Genomic DNA, 17,202 nt, shown 5'->3' with positions numbered 1-17,202 from the left:
GTATTGAACCCAGGACCCCATTCACATAAGTCTAACACGTCACCCACTATATCATCCCCTGTGGGTGCAATGATGGCATCTCCAGAAAAGGCTAAGACATTACTGGGAATTAGGATGTGTTAGTGTGATGGCTAGGAATGTAGAGTGGAGTGTGTGTGTGTGTGTGTGTGTGTGTGTATCCACTGAGGATGTAATTTAGGTTTTCATTGTCTTATTCTGTTCTCTGCTTTCTGAATGTCAGTGGTTGGCTATTTCACACATATACAAACACACAGACATGTGTCCATACAGACATATATTATATCCCATCATTGTGAAAATGTGATCTGGGGATCATGCAGAAATGGCCTCTGCTAAGCACCCAAAGCAATGACAATCAAGTCAGGCTATCAAGAAACACCCACTTAAAGGCCACAAGAGTGAAACTATGATCAGAAGATAGTCTAGATGTGGATGCTTGAAGTGGGAGAATGTATGTCTTGAGTTGGGGGGGGGCGGGTTAAGAATGGCCTCCCAAGGAAAGAGTTTTTCTTTCCCTCCTCCTTCTTGCCCTCCAAGCTCAGTTCATTCCTTACTGATACAGAAGAAGAGTTTAACTCTCTTCTTCCTTCTCCTTTTGCACTGGGCATCTCAGCTGGGATCAACTATTGAATGGCTTTAATAATCACTCATATCCTTCCAAAGGGCCAGATCATTCCACAGATGACGTGGATATTTGTGGGAAGGATGGTATTGGGGAAAACAGCCCTGAGTTGAACCACTCCGGGTAGAGAGGTTCTCAGATTACCATCCACTTTTTGGCCTGGAACACTGTGGGCTGAGATGGCGCTAATGGTCAGAGACCAAAATTATCCTTTCTTCAAAATGACTTCAAATTTCCTAGTTCTTTCGGCATTCCTACTTCCTACCTATTTCTGTAAATCACCACATTAATAGTTTTTGGGTTTTTTTTTTTTTTTTTTTTTGGTTGAAAAACAACATGGCTCTTTCCCTTTAACTCTTATGGCTTCAATATTTAAATTTAAGCTGAAACTTGACTTCTGCCCATTAGCTCTGTTGTGTCTCCAAGGACCAGGGTCTACATCTTACTTCTCTGAAACTCTACAGTCTGCAAAGGCCTAGGCTAGAGAAGACAGACACTAAAGTGTGAAATAAACTCACCGCAGAGATCCCTGAATAAAGACCAGCTTTTCTTTGCCAGTGGGGTTACTGCTGGGACTCTGCCAGCTTAGCTCCACCATCTCTGATGGCCTTTTCTTTCCCTTTTACTTTTTATTTCTTTTTGATAGGGAGAGGGAGAGGGAGAAGGAGAGGGAAGTAACAGAAACACCACTCAACCACTTGTTAAGCTTCTCTCCTACAAATAGAGACATGGGACTTAAGCTAAGGCAATGTGTGTGTTCTACTGGGTAATCCACCACCTGGCATCTACCTATGTGCAACCTCCTTATCAAGCAGGGCATTGCTATTTCCCCATTTCACCGACAAGGAAACCAAGACTCCAAAGCCTTGATATTCCCAGCCTACGGAAGTATTCTATACAGCAACCCCAGGACATGGTGTTCCAGTGTTTCTCTGATACATTCTGGCCTGGTGAAGGGAGTGACAGATAAGAAGCAGGCACAAAAGAGATCACTCCATTAGTGATTCTCTTAGGAATAATTGAGTTTACGGGAGTAGGGGAGGAAATAAAGAAATGCTTTTAAAGGATGGAAAGCATCCACTTTCTGTTGGGCCAGAGCCCATGATGCACTTGGAGCTGCTAGGTAGTGGATGTGGGCATGGAGGCTGGAGTGGTTGTGGTAATGGCTTTCTCCTGTTTTCCTTCCCTCCCCTCTTTTATAGGTATCAATTCCTTCATGGTGTACATGGCCTATAAGGATCTGTATCAAGTCTCCAACACAGAGGTAACACACCATGGCTGTATGTTTTTTTTTAATATTTATTTATTCCCTTTTATTGCCCTTGTTTTATTGTTGTAGTTACTATTGTTATTATTATTGAAGTCATTGTTGTTGGATAGGACAGAGAGAAATGGAGAGAGGAGGTGAAGACAGAGAAGGGGAGAGAAAGATAGACACCTGCAGACCTGCTTCACCACTTATGAAGCAACTCCCCTGCAGGTGGGAAGCCGGGGGCTCGGACTGGGATCCTTATGCCAGTCCTTGTGCGTTGCGCTACCTGCGCTTAACCTGCTGTGCTACCACCTGACTCCGGCTGTATGGTTTGGGGTATCTGCTTGGGGTCCCTCATGGTGCTGATAGCCCTAGCTTTTTGACATCAACTTCAGGAGACTACTGGCTTCTTTGAGCTCTCACAGTCCATGCTATGTTTTAAATATGGTAACAGGCAAGGTTACCATGGCGAGGCAGACAAGAAGCTCAGATTTCCATTGCCAGGAATTTTCTCAAAAATTTCTCAAATTTCTCAAAAAAAGAAGAGGGGCCTGGTGGTAGCACACTCACTTGGTGCACATGTTACCATGTGCAAGGACCTGTGTTCAAGCCCATCTGCAGAGGAGTAAGCTTCACAAACAGTGAAGCAGAACTGTAAATGCCTCTTTCTTGCTCCATTTTTAAATACTTTTATTATCTTTAGTTACTTATTTTGGACAGAGACAGCCAGAAATCAAGAAGGAAGAGGGTGACAGAGACAGAGAGGGACAGAGAGACACCTGTAGCCATGCTTCACCATTTGCAAAGTTTTCCCCCTGCAGGTGGGGACCAGGGCCTTGAACCTGGGTCCTTGTGCACTATAACATGTGCTCTACCAGGTGCACTACCACCCGGCTCCTCTTGCTCCCTCTTTATATACCCCTCCCCTCTCAATTTATTTCTGTCCAACCAAAAAAAAAAGTCACTGAAAGTGATGGATTCTTATTAAAATTGTATAAATAAAAATTTAAAAAATGAACCCTGTATTTGTCAATCTCCATCTAGCTCCAGACCTTCATGAGCTCAGTGAAGTTTGAAATGGATGTTCAGCCTTGTGGGATTAAGGGGAGCCTTCTATTTGGGGTAATGACTCCAACTTGCTCCTGATCCTAAGGAAATTGTGGATGTGCCTTAAGTTTTAAGATAAAATAAAAAGAATTCCCATGGGCCCTGAATAGAGGAGGTTAAGGAAGGTCCACCCTGAAAAATTCTGGGATAAGCATTTCAACTTTGGAGATTGCTTCTGGTCAGGCTGTCTTGGTTCTTCGCAGCAGCTGTTGATGAAGATTCTGAAACTGTATCTCATTGGGAAATGGTGTATTGTGCTAGAGGCAGAGTAGAGGGACCAGGAGCACCTCTTATATCTGCCCTGTCTGCTTAGAAGACACAGTCAATTCTTTAGACTGTGTAGACAGTCTTCTAGAGTTCCTAGCACCTTCTCTTCCCCTTGACCAGGCATGTTCCAGTCTTCTGCCCTGGTCTCCTGTTTCCTCTGTCACATCCCATTTGTTTGATCTCTGCCTCCAGTGAGTGTCCTTGAGTGAGGTTGCTGAAAGCCTCAGTGACTTGCCAAGTTGATGGTTGCTCATTTCCATTTCAGCTCTACGAGATATTCACCTGTCTGGGAGAGCTGGGAGCCGTTGCTCAAGTTCATGCTGAGAATGGGGATATCATTGCCCAGGTAACTGCACAGCTCCCTGGAGGTGTCCATTTACATGGATTTGGTTTGAATCCAGATCCTTCTTTGTTGTTTTAATGTTCCTTGAGCTTTGTACATGCAAAGCATTATCACAGAAGCTCCCCTGAAGATACTTGTGGTCTAAGAAAAGGAAAAACAAAGAAAACTGATGGATAAGTGAAGTATTCTAGAAAACAGGGAGAGAAAGCTGGCTGTCCTGGAGAATCTGCAATCAAATTGGGCTCTTTAGTGGGAGAATTTAGTTGAGCCTCTTTTGAAAATGAGTCCTTGCTATGTGATGTGATGTTCTTTGTCCCAAAGCAAAAGCTTAAGACAGTATTTTTTTCTGGAGCCAGGATTTTCATCCAGGACAACAGAACTCTTGGCCCAAGATGATAAAGGAATCAGGTCTTGTGGGAATCAGACACTGGTTTCCTAGAACTCATATTGAGAAACCCAAGGAGAGGGTGATGAAAGTGAGGACCCCAAATGAGTCATTTGCAATGATGCACTTCTCTCTTTCTCCATCTCCAAGGTTGCTTAATGGGCTAGATGCACAGATGTGTCTTCACTGGGGTTTTGTTTATCTCAGAAACCTTCAGGCTTGGCCTCTGCGGGGAGCAGAAAGCCAGGAAAGAGAATTAGCTCTCTTGAGCCATCTGCTAACATTAACAGTAAGAAACCATTATTCATTCTTTCAAAGAACATTTCCTGAGCACATTATGCCAGGCGCTTGGCTACAAAGGTGAGCCAAAGCAGATGCATTCCATACCTCACAAGTACTTGGACTTTCCCTTCATTTTAGAAGTTGTTTAGGACATGGTGAATGTGGTCAGCAGGGGTGTGGGAACAGTATTTAGACTGACCTTCATACCTGTTGGCTTTCACCAGCAGGAGCCACTTGTGAGCCCTTGCCTCTGTGTGCCAGGCACTAAGTGTTCTAGAGATTTCCACCTTCACCCAGCTCTTTAAAGATGTATTCCATGAGAATAGTGAGGCTCCAAAAGCTTAGGCCATGAGCCTGAGGATCATAAGTAATAACTGGGAAAACAGGGCTGGTGGTGGTTTATCTGGCAGAGCTCACATGTTACTATGCATGAGGATCCAGGTTCAAGCCCCTAGTCCCCATTTCCAGGAGAAAAGCTTCATGACAGTGGGACAGTGCTGTAGATATCTCTCTGTCTTTCTCTCCCTTTCTCTCTCCCACTTAATCTCCCTCTGTGTCATATCTGTCTCTCTCTCTCTCTCTGTGTGTGTGTGTGTATATATATATATATAAAATTCCATTGGGGATAATGGAGTTGTGCAGGCACCAAGCCCCAGTGATAAGCTGGTGGTTAAAAATAAAAGTAAAATGACTAGGAGGGAAAAAAAAGTCTTGTTTATGAAGGTGATATGGCTCAGTGGACACTCAGAGATGGTGCATCCGGAGACCTTTAGTTCTCTTGTCCAGTCACAGGCCTATGGGAGAGGAGATACCTGAGTGAGGTAGTACTCCAGCAGTTGGGAGTTTAGATTCTGAATGTTGCCTCACAGGTGGAGGGCATGAATTAAGGGTGAAGTTTCCTCTTATGATCTAGGAATCTAGGTCCCAGACAACCTTCTATCCTGGAGTTCCATACATTCAGAGAGAATGAAATCATTTCCCAAAGAGGAGCCAGATGCCTTGCTTGCATGGGGGTATTTCGGCTATGCTAGAAATGTCAGCTGTGTTAGTTCTTCTCCATTCTCTAAGGTTTTAGTGCTACAGCCAGAGACTCCAATCTCTTTCTGGATGCTCTTGAAAACCAACCCTCTACTCCTTCATTCTAAGCCCAGCCAAGACTAAAGAACTCTTGCTCACAGCCCCTTCCACCAGCTGCCTTTTGTGGCTCCTCAGCACGTAAATGTTTTTTTGATGATCATCGTCTCATCCTTCCTCTACCTTGAGAAGGTCTGTTCTCAGTCAGAAAAAACACAAAGACATTTCTACACTTGGATAGATTTCTTGTGTGTGTTTATTAAATGCAGCCCAAGCTGAAAGATTTTTATCACATTGCCTAAATGGAGGCAGCTGCAGCACTCAGAGCTTCTTTCTGTACTTCATGCAGAAGTGGCTACAAACAAGATGACAGCTTGTGCTGTCTGGGGTTTTTAGGCCAACAGGATTCTCTGAGTATATAGGACCTTTAGCCACTCATCTACAAAGATTTATTGAGCCAAGGTTTGCAGAGGGAAGATGAAAAAGACAAGGTCACTCTCATTATTGGGCAGAGGGAAATTGTGCTGTGATATCCAAACTGTGCTGAAATCCCAGGGGTGATCTGAGCCTCTAAGCTCCTGCTGCTTCCTGACTCTTGTAAAGGGTCATGGATGAGGCTTTCCTTGCTATTCCTGACCTTCCAGCTGGAGGAACACCTGGGCTTATAGACTAGCCCTTCCCCAAATGAGTTGTGTGTTACAATACCCCAGCCACTTAAAGAGTGACTCTTGGATCTTTTTTTTTAATTTTATTTATAAAAAGGACACTGACAAAACCATAGGATAAGAGGGGTACAACTCCACACAATTCCTACCACCAGAACTCCATATCCCATCCCCTCCCTTGATAGCTTTCCTATTCTTTAACCCTCTGGAAGTATGGAACCAAGGTCATTGTGGGATGCAGAAGGTGGAAGGTCTAGTATAGACTCTTTGATCTTTGGTCCATACTACCAGAAAAATAAAGAATAAGGAACCTTCCAATAGAGGGGATGGGATATGGCATTCTGGTGGTGGGAATTATATGGAATTGTACCCCTTTTATCTACATTCTTGTTGATCATTACTAAATCACTAATAAAAAAACAAAAAAAAAAAGAAGTTTGCTGGGTAGTATGCCAGCTCCCCCTGGCTTCTGCTTAACCAAACACCAGTATGCCTGTATAAGGGATTGGGTTGATCCCATTCAAAACGGTCTATTTACATAAATCACTTTTACATTTACATAAAGCACCACACTCCCTCCAGGGCATTAGTGGTTCAGTGGTAGAATTCTCACCTGCTCCGCCCCCTCTCCTTGTCACACCCTGATCTTCCACCAGTCACTTTTCGCTCCACCCTCTCTATGTCACATCCTGTTTCCACCCTACTTGGAGAGTATAAATACAGCTGCTCTTCTGATTAAAGACACTTGGAAATTGCTTTCTGGCTCCGAGGGTTCCAGAGTGTATCTCCTGCGAAGTTAGTGCGGCACGAGTTCCTAATCCCTCTCCCACGCAGCAGCCTAGATCCTAGATCGGCTCCAGTTGAGTTCTCTCCAACCCAGAGAGCACTAGCTCGGGAAGAAGCACCCTCAGGCTATCCCGGCAGAAGTTGATAAAAGGGAGTCGGGTGGTAGCGAAGCAGGTTAAGTGCAGGTGCAATAATAATTACAACAATAAAACAACAAGGGCAACAAAAGGGAATAAATAAATATATAAAAAGAAGTTGAAAAATAAGAACAGAAAGGAAAACACACACACAAAAAGTTATGGGATATATATATATATATATATATATATATATATATATATTCCATGGAATACTACTCTGCAATCAAAAAGGATGATATTGTGTCCTTTGGGACAAAATGGATGGAACTGGAGGTGATTATGCTTACCAAAATAAGTAAAGAGAAGAAAGGCAACTACTAGATGGTTTCACTCATGTGGAATCTAGAGATCTGATTTACATGAACTTGCAAAAAAACAGATGCAAGCAAACTCTTTGTAAGACAAGAATTATGGTAGTTATCTTTGGGAGGTAGGGGGTGAGGGTACAGAACTTTGGTGGTGATGTGTGGAACTGTACATCGTAAACTTGTACCAAACTTAATAACAGAACTTTAAAAAAAGTATTAAAATGACTCTTGGGGTTTTCTTCCTTCTGGAGAATATGATTCAGGAGGCTGATGTTAGTCTTCAAACAAATGTGTTTTGAAGAAGTTCCCCCTGGAGATCTGACTGCTTGAAAAAACCTGCTCCAGCAAGCTGCTTCTGTGTGTTGTGCCAACACTTGGACAAATAGAAATAAGAATGCCAGGCAAGACAGAGGATGCTTTTCACCATGACCTTGACCTTTGTGTGACTTCAGGAGGCAGTTCAGAATGGAAACATTACTCCGTCCAAGTTTTGACAAAGAAGCCATACAAAGAAGTGTAGGAGCTGAGGATATAGCTCAGTGGTAAAGCACATGCTCTGTGTGTGTGAGGCATGAGGTGTGATCCTGGCATAAGGAAGGAAGAGAAGGGAGAGAAAGAGAATGGAAGTACTTTACCGGGAAATAAGCTCAGCCTTCACTTTTTTTCACACTTGTTTTCTCCAACTCCACCATGCCCACAACAGAAGGAACATCATAAAACACAGATCAGGTTGGGACTAGGTGGTGGAGCACCTGGTTGAGCGCACATGTTACAGTGTGCAAGGACCCAGGTTCGAGCCCCTGGTCCCCATCTGCAGGAGGAAAGCTTCACAAATGGTGAAGCAGGGCTGCAGGTGTCTGTCTCTCTCCCTCTCTATCACCTCCTTCCCTCTCAATTTCTGACTGTCTATCCAACAAGTAAATAAAAGATAAAACAAAAACATAGGTCAGGCATAAACAGTGGTATAGGTCTTATAATAACAATGAAATAGTAAAAACTTGAATCTTCTTTTGGCCTTATGTGCCTCTTAAAGCATAGGAATTTATCACCCTAAAATACGATTTTAAGTGTTTACAAATAAATTTGTTCAAATGCTCTATGATCTTTTAAATACAGGTCAGATGTTTAAAAGAAAGATCTGTAATAACAACAATAATAACTACAATGAAAACAACAAGGGCAACAAAAGGGAAAATAAATAAAAAGTAAATTAAAAATTTTAAAAAGAAAGATCAGTTTCTAGAGAAATTTCGAGTGTAAATTATTTTTAAAACTACCTCTAAATAACTCAGTTTTCATTTACTCTACCTTTAGAACTTTTTTCTTAAAAAAAAATTTATTAGTGATTTAATCATGATTAACAGTATTATAGGATAAGGGGTATAATTCCATACAATTCCCACTTCCAGAGTTTTGTGTCTCATCCCTTCCATTTGAAAGTTCCCTATTCTTCATCCTTCTGGGAGTATGGACCAAAGACCTTTATGGGGTGCAAAAGGTGGAAGGTCTGGCTTCTGTAATTGCTTCTCCACTGGACATGGGTCTTGGCAGGTCGATCCATACTCCCAGCTTATTTCTATCTTTCCCTAGTGGGATAGTAAATTCTATGGAACTGGAGACAGTGACAATTTTTTTTTTCTCCTGGTTGATATATAGTCTTTTTTTCCTACTTTTATTTACTTATTTATTTAATGAGAGAGGGAGAAAGAAAGGGAGGGAGGGAGGGAGATGGCAGAATAATGCTCAACTCTGGTTTATGGTGGTGCTGGAAATTAAATCTGTGACCCTCAGAGCCTCAGGCATGAAATATTTGCATAATCTTATGCTGTCTACCCAGCCCCCTCTCTTCTTTGAAATAATTATTTTTTAAATATTTATTTATTCCCGTTTGCTGCCCTTGTTATTTTTTTTATTGTTGTGGTTATTATTGTTGTTGTTGACACCATTGTTGTTGGATAAGACAGAGAGAAATGAAGAAAGGAAGGGAAGTCAGAGAGGAGGAGAGAAAGATAGACACCTGCAGACCTGCTTCACCACTTGCAAATCGATTCCCCTGCAGATGGGGAGCCGGGGGCTCTAACCGGGATCCTTATGCCGGTCCTTGTGCTTTACGCAATGTGTACTTAACCCGCTGTAAAGAATTATTTTATTAAAAACAGTAACAAGGTCAGGAGGTCGCCCATCTGGTAGAGTGCACACTTTGCCATGACTAAGGACCCCGGTCTGAGGCCCTGGAGCCATATGGCATCACCATGTGTGGTGCCAGGGGAAGGTCCAGGAGAGAGAGGAGAGAGAGAAGGGCTGTGGCCTCTTGCTCTTTCACTCTCCCACCTTAACTGAAATTGAAAAAGTCTGATTTACAGATATTGGGCCCTGGTGGAGACAAATTAAGAAATAATATAGGGAAGGGAAGTAGAAGAAATGATATGAAGTGAAACACATTGCAACCAGGGAAATAGTTCTTTCAGGTGCAGGAGTGTGAGACTTGCATGCCTTGGGCTACTGGCTCAATTTCCTGCAGTGCAGGCACCATGGTGATACTCTGGCTTGTCTGTATATCTATCTCTATAACTAGCTCTCTCTTGAAACCATCTCATATCAGATAAAAATAAATACATTTAAAAAGCAGGAAAATTTTATTAAAAATCATTATTTTCTAAGTGGAAGTATCCCCCTTTTAAACAACTCAGAATATCAAAGTGAGGCAAGGCTTTGCTTCCTTGCTCTCTCCCTGCTAGTTTAGTCTAATATGGTATGGTGAGTCAAGCCTTAGTAATTTGAGAGTGGATCCCAGTAAAGCCACAGGTGTGGGGCACTGGGGTGTCCCACTTCCACAGTCCATGTGTGATCTCGCCCTGCCACCTGCTTCTTCAAAAAAGCCAACCAAGATGGCTATGGAAGTTAGCCGTCAGCTGCTTCGAGGATGGTAGCCAGAGCATCCACAATCTATTTACACAGACTCTGGCTAAAAGATGAACTCAGGTAGTGCTGTCTAGAGGTATTGCTTTGTGAGCTTAAATTCTAATTCCATTAATTTATGTCAGAAACTTAAAGCATGCGAGCATGCATACACACACACACACACACACACACATAACTGGACCTATTAAAATGCAAATTACTAACTATTCTGCAATCAAAATAGGATGATATCATGTGTCAAAAAGCCATACTGGGGTTCTCTGTATGCTGGGGGGGATGGAGTTTCATTGAGAAATACACTTCATTACATCATTAATAGTGAGAGAAAAGGGGGGGGAGTGGTATGGAGTGGTAGGAACAGAATGTTCATCACACAATAAAGTCCTGTGAATATCTCCCATGGTCTTTCTAATCCTCTAATCTCTTACATTGGCTCACTGTCCCTCTATTGGGCATATATAGATACAGCTACATCAAGTATAAACATCTTCAGGACATATATAAGCATCTTCAAACTATATGTAAATATCTTGTAGGCATGCATAATTGAATGATCTCTCTTAACAGTATACAGACCACTCTGTATCAGACTTGTTATTCTCCAGTTCTAGTGGTTATATCAGATTCTATGTTACTCTGCGAATCCTGACCTTACCCCATGGATGTAGGCATAATTCAGGGATATCAGATAAGGCAGCCTTCATGTGAGCCTGAAGAGGCCTGTTGACCACTCTTTGTGTTTTACCCTAATATGCCAAAACACCCCTGGGGGCTGATGACAGAACTACAGAGATAACAAAACTTTCTGACATGTCTGGTATAATACATAGCTGTAAGTAAGAAATACAGTTCAGCAGAGAAATAACAAGGCATTATTATGAGGTAGGTCTATTAAGAAATCAGGGGTTCTTTATCGCTTATGTATGTCCTTTGGGATACAATGGATGGAACTGGAGATGATTATTATTAGTGAGGCAAGTAAAGAGATGAAAGACATCTACCAGATGGTTTCACTCATATGTGGAAACTAGAGAACTGATACACATGAACTTGCAAAGAAAAACAAGACAAAGACAGAAGCAAGCAAACTGTTTCTAAGGTTTTCGAGAACTATATTGGTTGTCTTTGGAAAGTGGGAAGGTGAGAATACAGAATTTTAGTGGTATGGTATGGAACTATACACTGCAATCTTACAATCTTGTAACTCACTGTTAGTCACAAAAAAAAGATGGAAAAATCTTGAAAGTGTAAATTCCTAGAAGTTAGGTTCACTTAGGCTGACTCGGTAGACCTGCAGTGGACAAGACACTGTTTCTACAATAGCAATCCAAGGGATTTTAAGACAGGTACTAGATGGACCAGTCTTTAGGAAATGTAGCATTAAACTCCATACTCCACAGAGTCAGTGGCCTCAAGGCCTTAATTCAAGTACTTAGCCTTATAGAAAACAGATGCAAAGTACATTTGGTTGACTAGATGGGTTTTAAAATGTGTGAATGAATAAAAAATTGAGCATGAATGGGTGCTTTTAGAAGTATCTGACTCTAAAGAAATAAAAATAAGTGGCCTGGTATAACTTTTCATATACCTGGGTGGGGGGTGCAATACATTCACTGAAAGATTGTTAATGTCTCAATTTATGACAAGCCACTCTAGGTCAGGGAGCTAGTATCATGGTTATGCATACACTTTTCCTGCTTGAGGTTCAGAGGTCTCAGGTTCAGTCCTAGCCACTACCATAAGCCAGAGCTGAGCAATGCTCTTTGCTTTCTTCTGTTTGCTAAGACTCTACTCTCTACAATCCCATATATAAAATTAACAAATTCGTTCACTCTGTTTTATTTCCCCCCTACCCCCACTTGAACACATCTTTGAATCAGAACATACTGACTTATTTCTCCAAATTTTAGTTTTGTTCACTTAAAAGCTCATATGTTCTTTCATTCTAGGAGCAAAGCCGGATGTTGGAAATGGGCATAACTGGCCCGGAAGGCCATGTGCTGAGCAGACCAGAGGAGGTAAGGTGCTGAAGGATGGAGAAGAGGGAATAGGGGGATCATGGAGGATACAGGGCACTTGTAGCACTGAAATCTCTCTTCCCAGTATCTTTGGGAAGACCGTCATAACCACAGTCCCCAGAAGCCTTGCTCAGTGCTGGCAACTCACTTGACATTTGCATTTTTATGCACGTGCCTACAGTAGGCATCAACATCACCCAAAGATGGTTAAGACTATGCTACCAGACAGCAGAATTGGAAAATTTCCCAAGACCAATTTTGATTGACCCTAGTTCAAGGCTCTGAGATAATTAGAAAGGAATGGAAGAAATATCTCCTTCTGACCCTTAATCTCTCTCAAGATAACACAAATGGGAGTGTTAGCCATAGTGATTCAGCAGAAGTGGGAAATATCTAAATCCTCCCTTAATCATTGTGAATCTCAGAGGCATTCCCACCCACTCCCTTGTTCATTTAGTATTTAGAGTCTTGCAAAATATTAGCTAGTGGGTAGAAGCCTGGATGGTTTTTTTTATAAGCATTATATCTTTGGATGTGTGGGCCTGTGGACTTTTTTTTCCCTGTACTTAGACATCACCTATATGCACTCTCACTGCTTTGAAGTTGACCTACTCATATAGATAAAGAAAGAAACAGACACACACACACACACATAGAGCATAGCTTCTGAGAGTTCTCTGGTGCTATGGCACTGCCTTTGTGATGCCTGGGCAAAGCTTTCAAACTGCCAAGTGAAGTCTCCACCAGGACCTATGGATTAGAGGTGATCCAGGTATGGAGGTTTCCTATGTGTAAAACACATGATATTTGGCTCAGTGCTTAGCAGTTAAAGATAGGTGGAAAGGAACTAGTGTCTGATTTCATGTCTCTGGGATGCCAGCAACTTCTGCTGCTGGCACAGGATGCAGACTTGGGAATAAGCTGCCCACATAGCTGACTGCTTACTGACTTTGGGAAACCAGTCCTGACCTGATCTCTGCAGCAAATTCAAGACCTTCTATGTCAGTCAAGCAAATCCTATTCTTGTTCTGTCTTTGCCGATCCCCAGGAAGACTCACAACTAGAAATGATTACATTGCCTTTGCCGTCTCTTTTTTTATTTTTTGCCTCCAGGGTTATTGCTGGGGTTCACTCAGCGCCTGCACCATGAATCCACCATCCACCGCTCCTGGAGGCCATATTTTCCCCTTTTTGTTGCCCTTGTTGTAGCCTCATTGTGGTTATTATTGTTATTGTTGATGCTGTTCATTGTTGGATAGGACAGAGAGAAATGGGGAGAGGAGGGGAAGATAGACGGGGAGAAAAAGATAGACAACTGCAGACCTGTTTCACTGCCTGTGAAGCCATCCCCCTGCAGGTGGGGAGCTGGGGGCTTGAACCGGGATCCTTACACCGGCCCTCACGCTTTGTGCCATGTGCGCTTAACCCACTGCGCTACTGCCTGATCCCCTGCCATCTCTTTTAGAGACTTTTAAAATATTAAAAGAGGGCCAGTCAAATATCTCATTTGGATAGTATGCTGCTTTGCCATGTGAATGATCCAGGTCCAAGCTTGGCCTCCACCATGCTGAATGAAAAGAAGCTTCATTACTGTGGTCTCTTTCATTCCTTCTCCACCTTTCTGTCTCCTCTGTCTCTTATCTTCTAAAAAGTTAAAATAGGTGGGGGAGGGGTAAATGGCATAATGATTATGCAAAGAAATCTCATGCCTCTGGGGCTCCAAAGTCCCAGGTTCAGTCCCTCACACTACCATAAGCCAGAGAGCTGAGCAGTGCTCTGGTTAAAAAAATAAATAAATAAATAAATAAAATAAAATAAAGTTAAAACATAAGAAGTGAGAAATAACTCACCTGGTAGGGTGCCTGCATTGCCTTGTCCACTCACTGGCCAGATTCAAGCCCTAGCACCAGAAGGGAGTACCATACAGGGGCAAGCCGAGGGGTGGGTGCACTTTAGTGCTGTGGTGTCTATTGTTCTGTCTGTTTCATTCCCAGTGAATGAAAAGACCACTCTAAGAACTGTGAAATTGTGCATGCACAAGTCCCTGACTCCCTCCTCTTCCACCTCTCCCCCCCCCAAGAAATTAAAATGTAATACACAGATATAAAGATTTTGTTCTTAAAATACAGTGGATTCTCTCTCCACCCACCTACCCAACTGAATACATTTGTGTAATAAGTGCCAGGCTAGAAAAACCAAACATCAGCACTACCCCCACACACATGCACACAATGCCCCCCCCCCCAAGAAACTCCTTTGTGTCTAATGGTATTCTGTGACCTGTTGAAAGAACATATCATTGTATCATCAGTGAGGCTTGTGGTCACAGCATTCCTGTAAACCTGTCCCTGACAAGCCCAGGCCCCTTCTCTGCCGGGCTGGCTCCATCCAGTGTGGAACTGTTTGCCTGACCCCAGTCCCAGGCTTTGGTGTTACTGTCACATAAGGAAGCTAAGGTTCAGGGAGCTGACATCACCAGCCTGCGAGGGCTGGAGACTTGTCTGCACGGTGTGCTGTGGGGAAGCCAGGCTGTAAGCAGCTTCCATGTGTGTGGAACTTTTATCCCACCCCAGTCACTGTGGAGATGTGCTGGCAAGATATGGCGCCCCAACAGCAGCCAGGGGATTTCTTGAGCACAGGCTATTTTTGTCCTTGGTTTGTTTTTCCAGCTCCTAACTACCCCCCCTCCTGTTCCAGTCTCTCTCCTTTTTAGTAAAAAAAAAAAAAAAAAGTCTGGACTGCAGGTCTCTGCACCCCTAGAAGCCCTTTTGGGGGAAGCTAGAGGGTGATGTCACTGTCCCAAGATAGCTGTGCTGTGAGAGTGCTGGGAGGGATCAAAGAGGCTGGGACAGACAGGGGTGGGGGGGATGGGTGGGGAGTCAGAATTGGCCAGTGAGGTGTGAGTGGCAGCAGTAGGTTCAGGAGCAGTCAGAATTCAGTCCCTCTTCATTCAAAACACACCCAGATACCTTCTGGAGTGATGCTGGCCAGAGATCTCAGCTGGGTCCAGACACAGCTATGCAGGAGGAAGGTGACCACATCTGCTCATGGTCAGAGGTGTCTTGAATAAAAATGTAGCTTGGGGATTAGGGGTCGGGGGTGGCAAGCAAGTCAGACCAGTGGAGGCTTCAGAGTCTGTTGGCTCAACCACACCCACCCTGCAACTGCTTTGCATTAGACAGACGCAGAACATCTGCAAGCTATTTGGATTTTTTTTAACTACTTATTTTGTTTTATTGGCTAGAGACAGAAAAATCAAGAGAGGAAGGGGAAATACAGAAGGAAGAGGGAGAGAGGTGGGGGAGAGAGAAGAGAGAGAGAGAGAGAGAAAGAAAGAAGCAAGCCTGTAGCACTGTTTCATCACTTGTGACACTTCCCTCCTGCAGGTGGGAACCAGGGCTTAAACATGGGTCCTTATACATGTAACATGTGCTCAAACAGGTATGTCATTGCCTGGCCCCACCATATATATTTTTTTCAAGTGTTGGGCTACACAAGCTAATGAGAAGGTCACATCCATCCAGAATAAAAAACAATAGCTTTTTTTTTCCTGTTGATTGAATGTCAGTGTTACCACATGGGGAAGAAGTGTTCTAACTCAGGCTCTTGGTAGAAAGAGTTTCTCTGATGCAACCATGATCATTATGTAAGAAGGATCCCCTGCCACCAAGGGATACTTGTTCCAGGAGAGAGCAAATAGTCTGACTAGGTTATCACTCAAGATAAGGAGACAGATTTGGGGAGGTTGTATGAAACCCCTGAGATCACCCAGCTTCTCCATAGCAGAATCAGAACTCAGAGAAGCAGGCCACCTGAGCAAGCCTGAGCTCTCAGGCCCTGCTTTGTCAATAAAATGCATTCTTTCTTTTCTTCTTTTTTTTGCCATCAGAATTATTGCTGGCACTCAGCACCTGCACAACTCCATTATTCCCAGTGATGATTTTCCTTAAAGGGAAGAAGGGAGAGAAGGGATAGATAACTGTAGCACTGCTCCATCACTCATAGTTTCTATGAGCAGGTGGGGACTAGGGGCTTGAACTTGGGTCCTCAGGGTGAGCTCTACTAGGTAAGCTACCACCCAGCCCCAAAATGCATTATTTCATACTGAATAAATGCACCTGGATCAGTGAGCATATTTGAGAACACAACTGCTTCATTAGAGTGAGAGGGCAGAAACCAATAGACAATGAAGTGTTTGTGCTGAGACACCTGGAGATTATTAGTGTAAGAAATTAACTGGAATTATCTGGAACAAATGCTTTGCTGGCTACCCATTGCTTCAGAAAAAGAGTCTATGCCTAATTGTTTTTAGTGGTTACACATACTATGTTGAGATTGTAAGTTACTTGAAAATCTGTTCTGGGGACATGGGGATTGGAGACTTCTAGTCATGGGTAGTTTTTTGCAGTACTCCAGGGAAGGGAAGGAATGGGCCACAGAAAAGCTTTGACTGTAATGAACTGTTCACTGGGCCTCCACAAGAAGACTACTTCTGAAGCCAGGTGGTGGCACACTTTGTGGATCACACACTTGAACATACACAAGGACCCAGGTTCAAGTCCCCATCCCTACCTGCAGGAGAATATTCACAAGTAGTGAAGCAATGCTAAAGGTGTCTCTCTTTCTCTCCTTCTGTCTCCTCTTTCCCCCTCACTTTCCTTTAAAAAAATTTTTTTTTTTTTAATGAGGGAGAGATACAGAAAGACAGCCTCGAGCACTGCTCAATTCAGGCTTATGGTGGTTCAGGGGATTCAATCTGGGAATTTGGAACCTCAGGCTTGAAAGGCTTTTGTATAACCATTATACTATACTCCTCCATCCCCTCTTGGCATTCTTTCACTACTAAAAAAGAAACAAAGAAAGAAAAAGGAAAATTAAAATTAGCCTGAGAGAGCAGTGGATTCAATATGCTGGTACCAAGCCCTAGCAGTAACTCTGGTGCCAATAAAAAAGGGGGGGGGGTGTTAGAAACTGTGCTCCACAATCCTGGGTGACCTTCTCCTAACTGCC

At 43.1% G+C, this 17,202-nt stretch overlaps 1 protein-coding gene across 4 annotated transcripts in view; it reads left to right on the top strand.

The window, feature by feature from the left end:
• Positions 1 to 17,202, top strand: part of DPYSL3 (dihydropyrimidinase like 3) — a 139,930-nt gene that overhangs the window by 107,804 nt on the left and 14,924 nt on the right. For all 4 annotated transcript variants that reach the window (XM_007516363.3, XM_060180536.1, XM_007516364.3 and 1 more), the window contains 3 exons: positions 1,846 to 1,907; positions 3,535 to 3,615; positions 12,124 to 12,192. In XM_007516363.3, the coding sequence (XP_007516425.1) occupies positions 1,846 to 1,907; positions 3,535 to 3,615; positions 12,124 to 12,192 (212 nt within the window). The remainder of the gene's footprint in view (positions 1 to 1,845; positions 1,908 to 3,534; positions 3,616 to 12,123; positions 12,193 to 17,202) is intronic.

The sequence above is a fragment of the Erinaceus europaeus genome, chromosome 2 (assembly GCF_950295315.1).
Source record: "Erinaceus europaeus chromosome 2, mEriEur2.1, whole genome shotgun sequence".
NCBI lineage: Eukaryota > Metazoa > Chordata > Mammalia > Eulipotyphla > Erinaceidae > Erinaceus > Erinaceus europaeus.
Note: the sequence above shows the minus strand (reverse complement) of the source record. Positions and strands in the feature narration are given on the sequence as shown.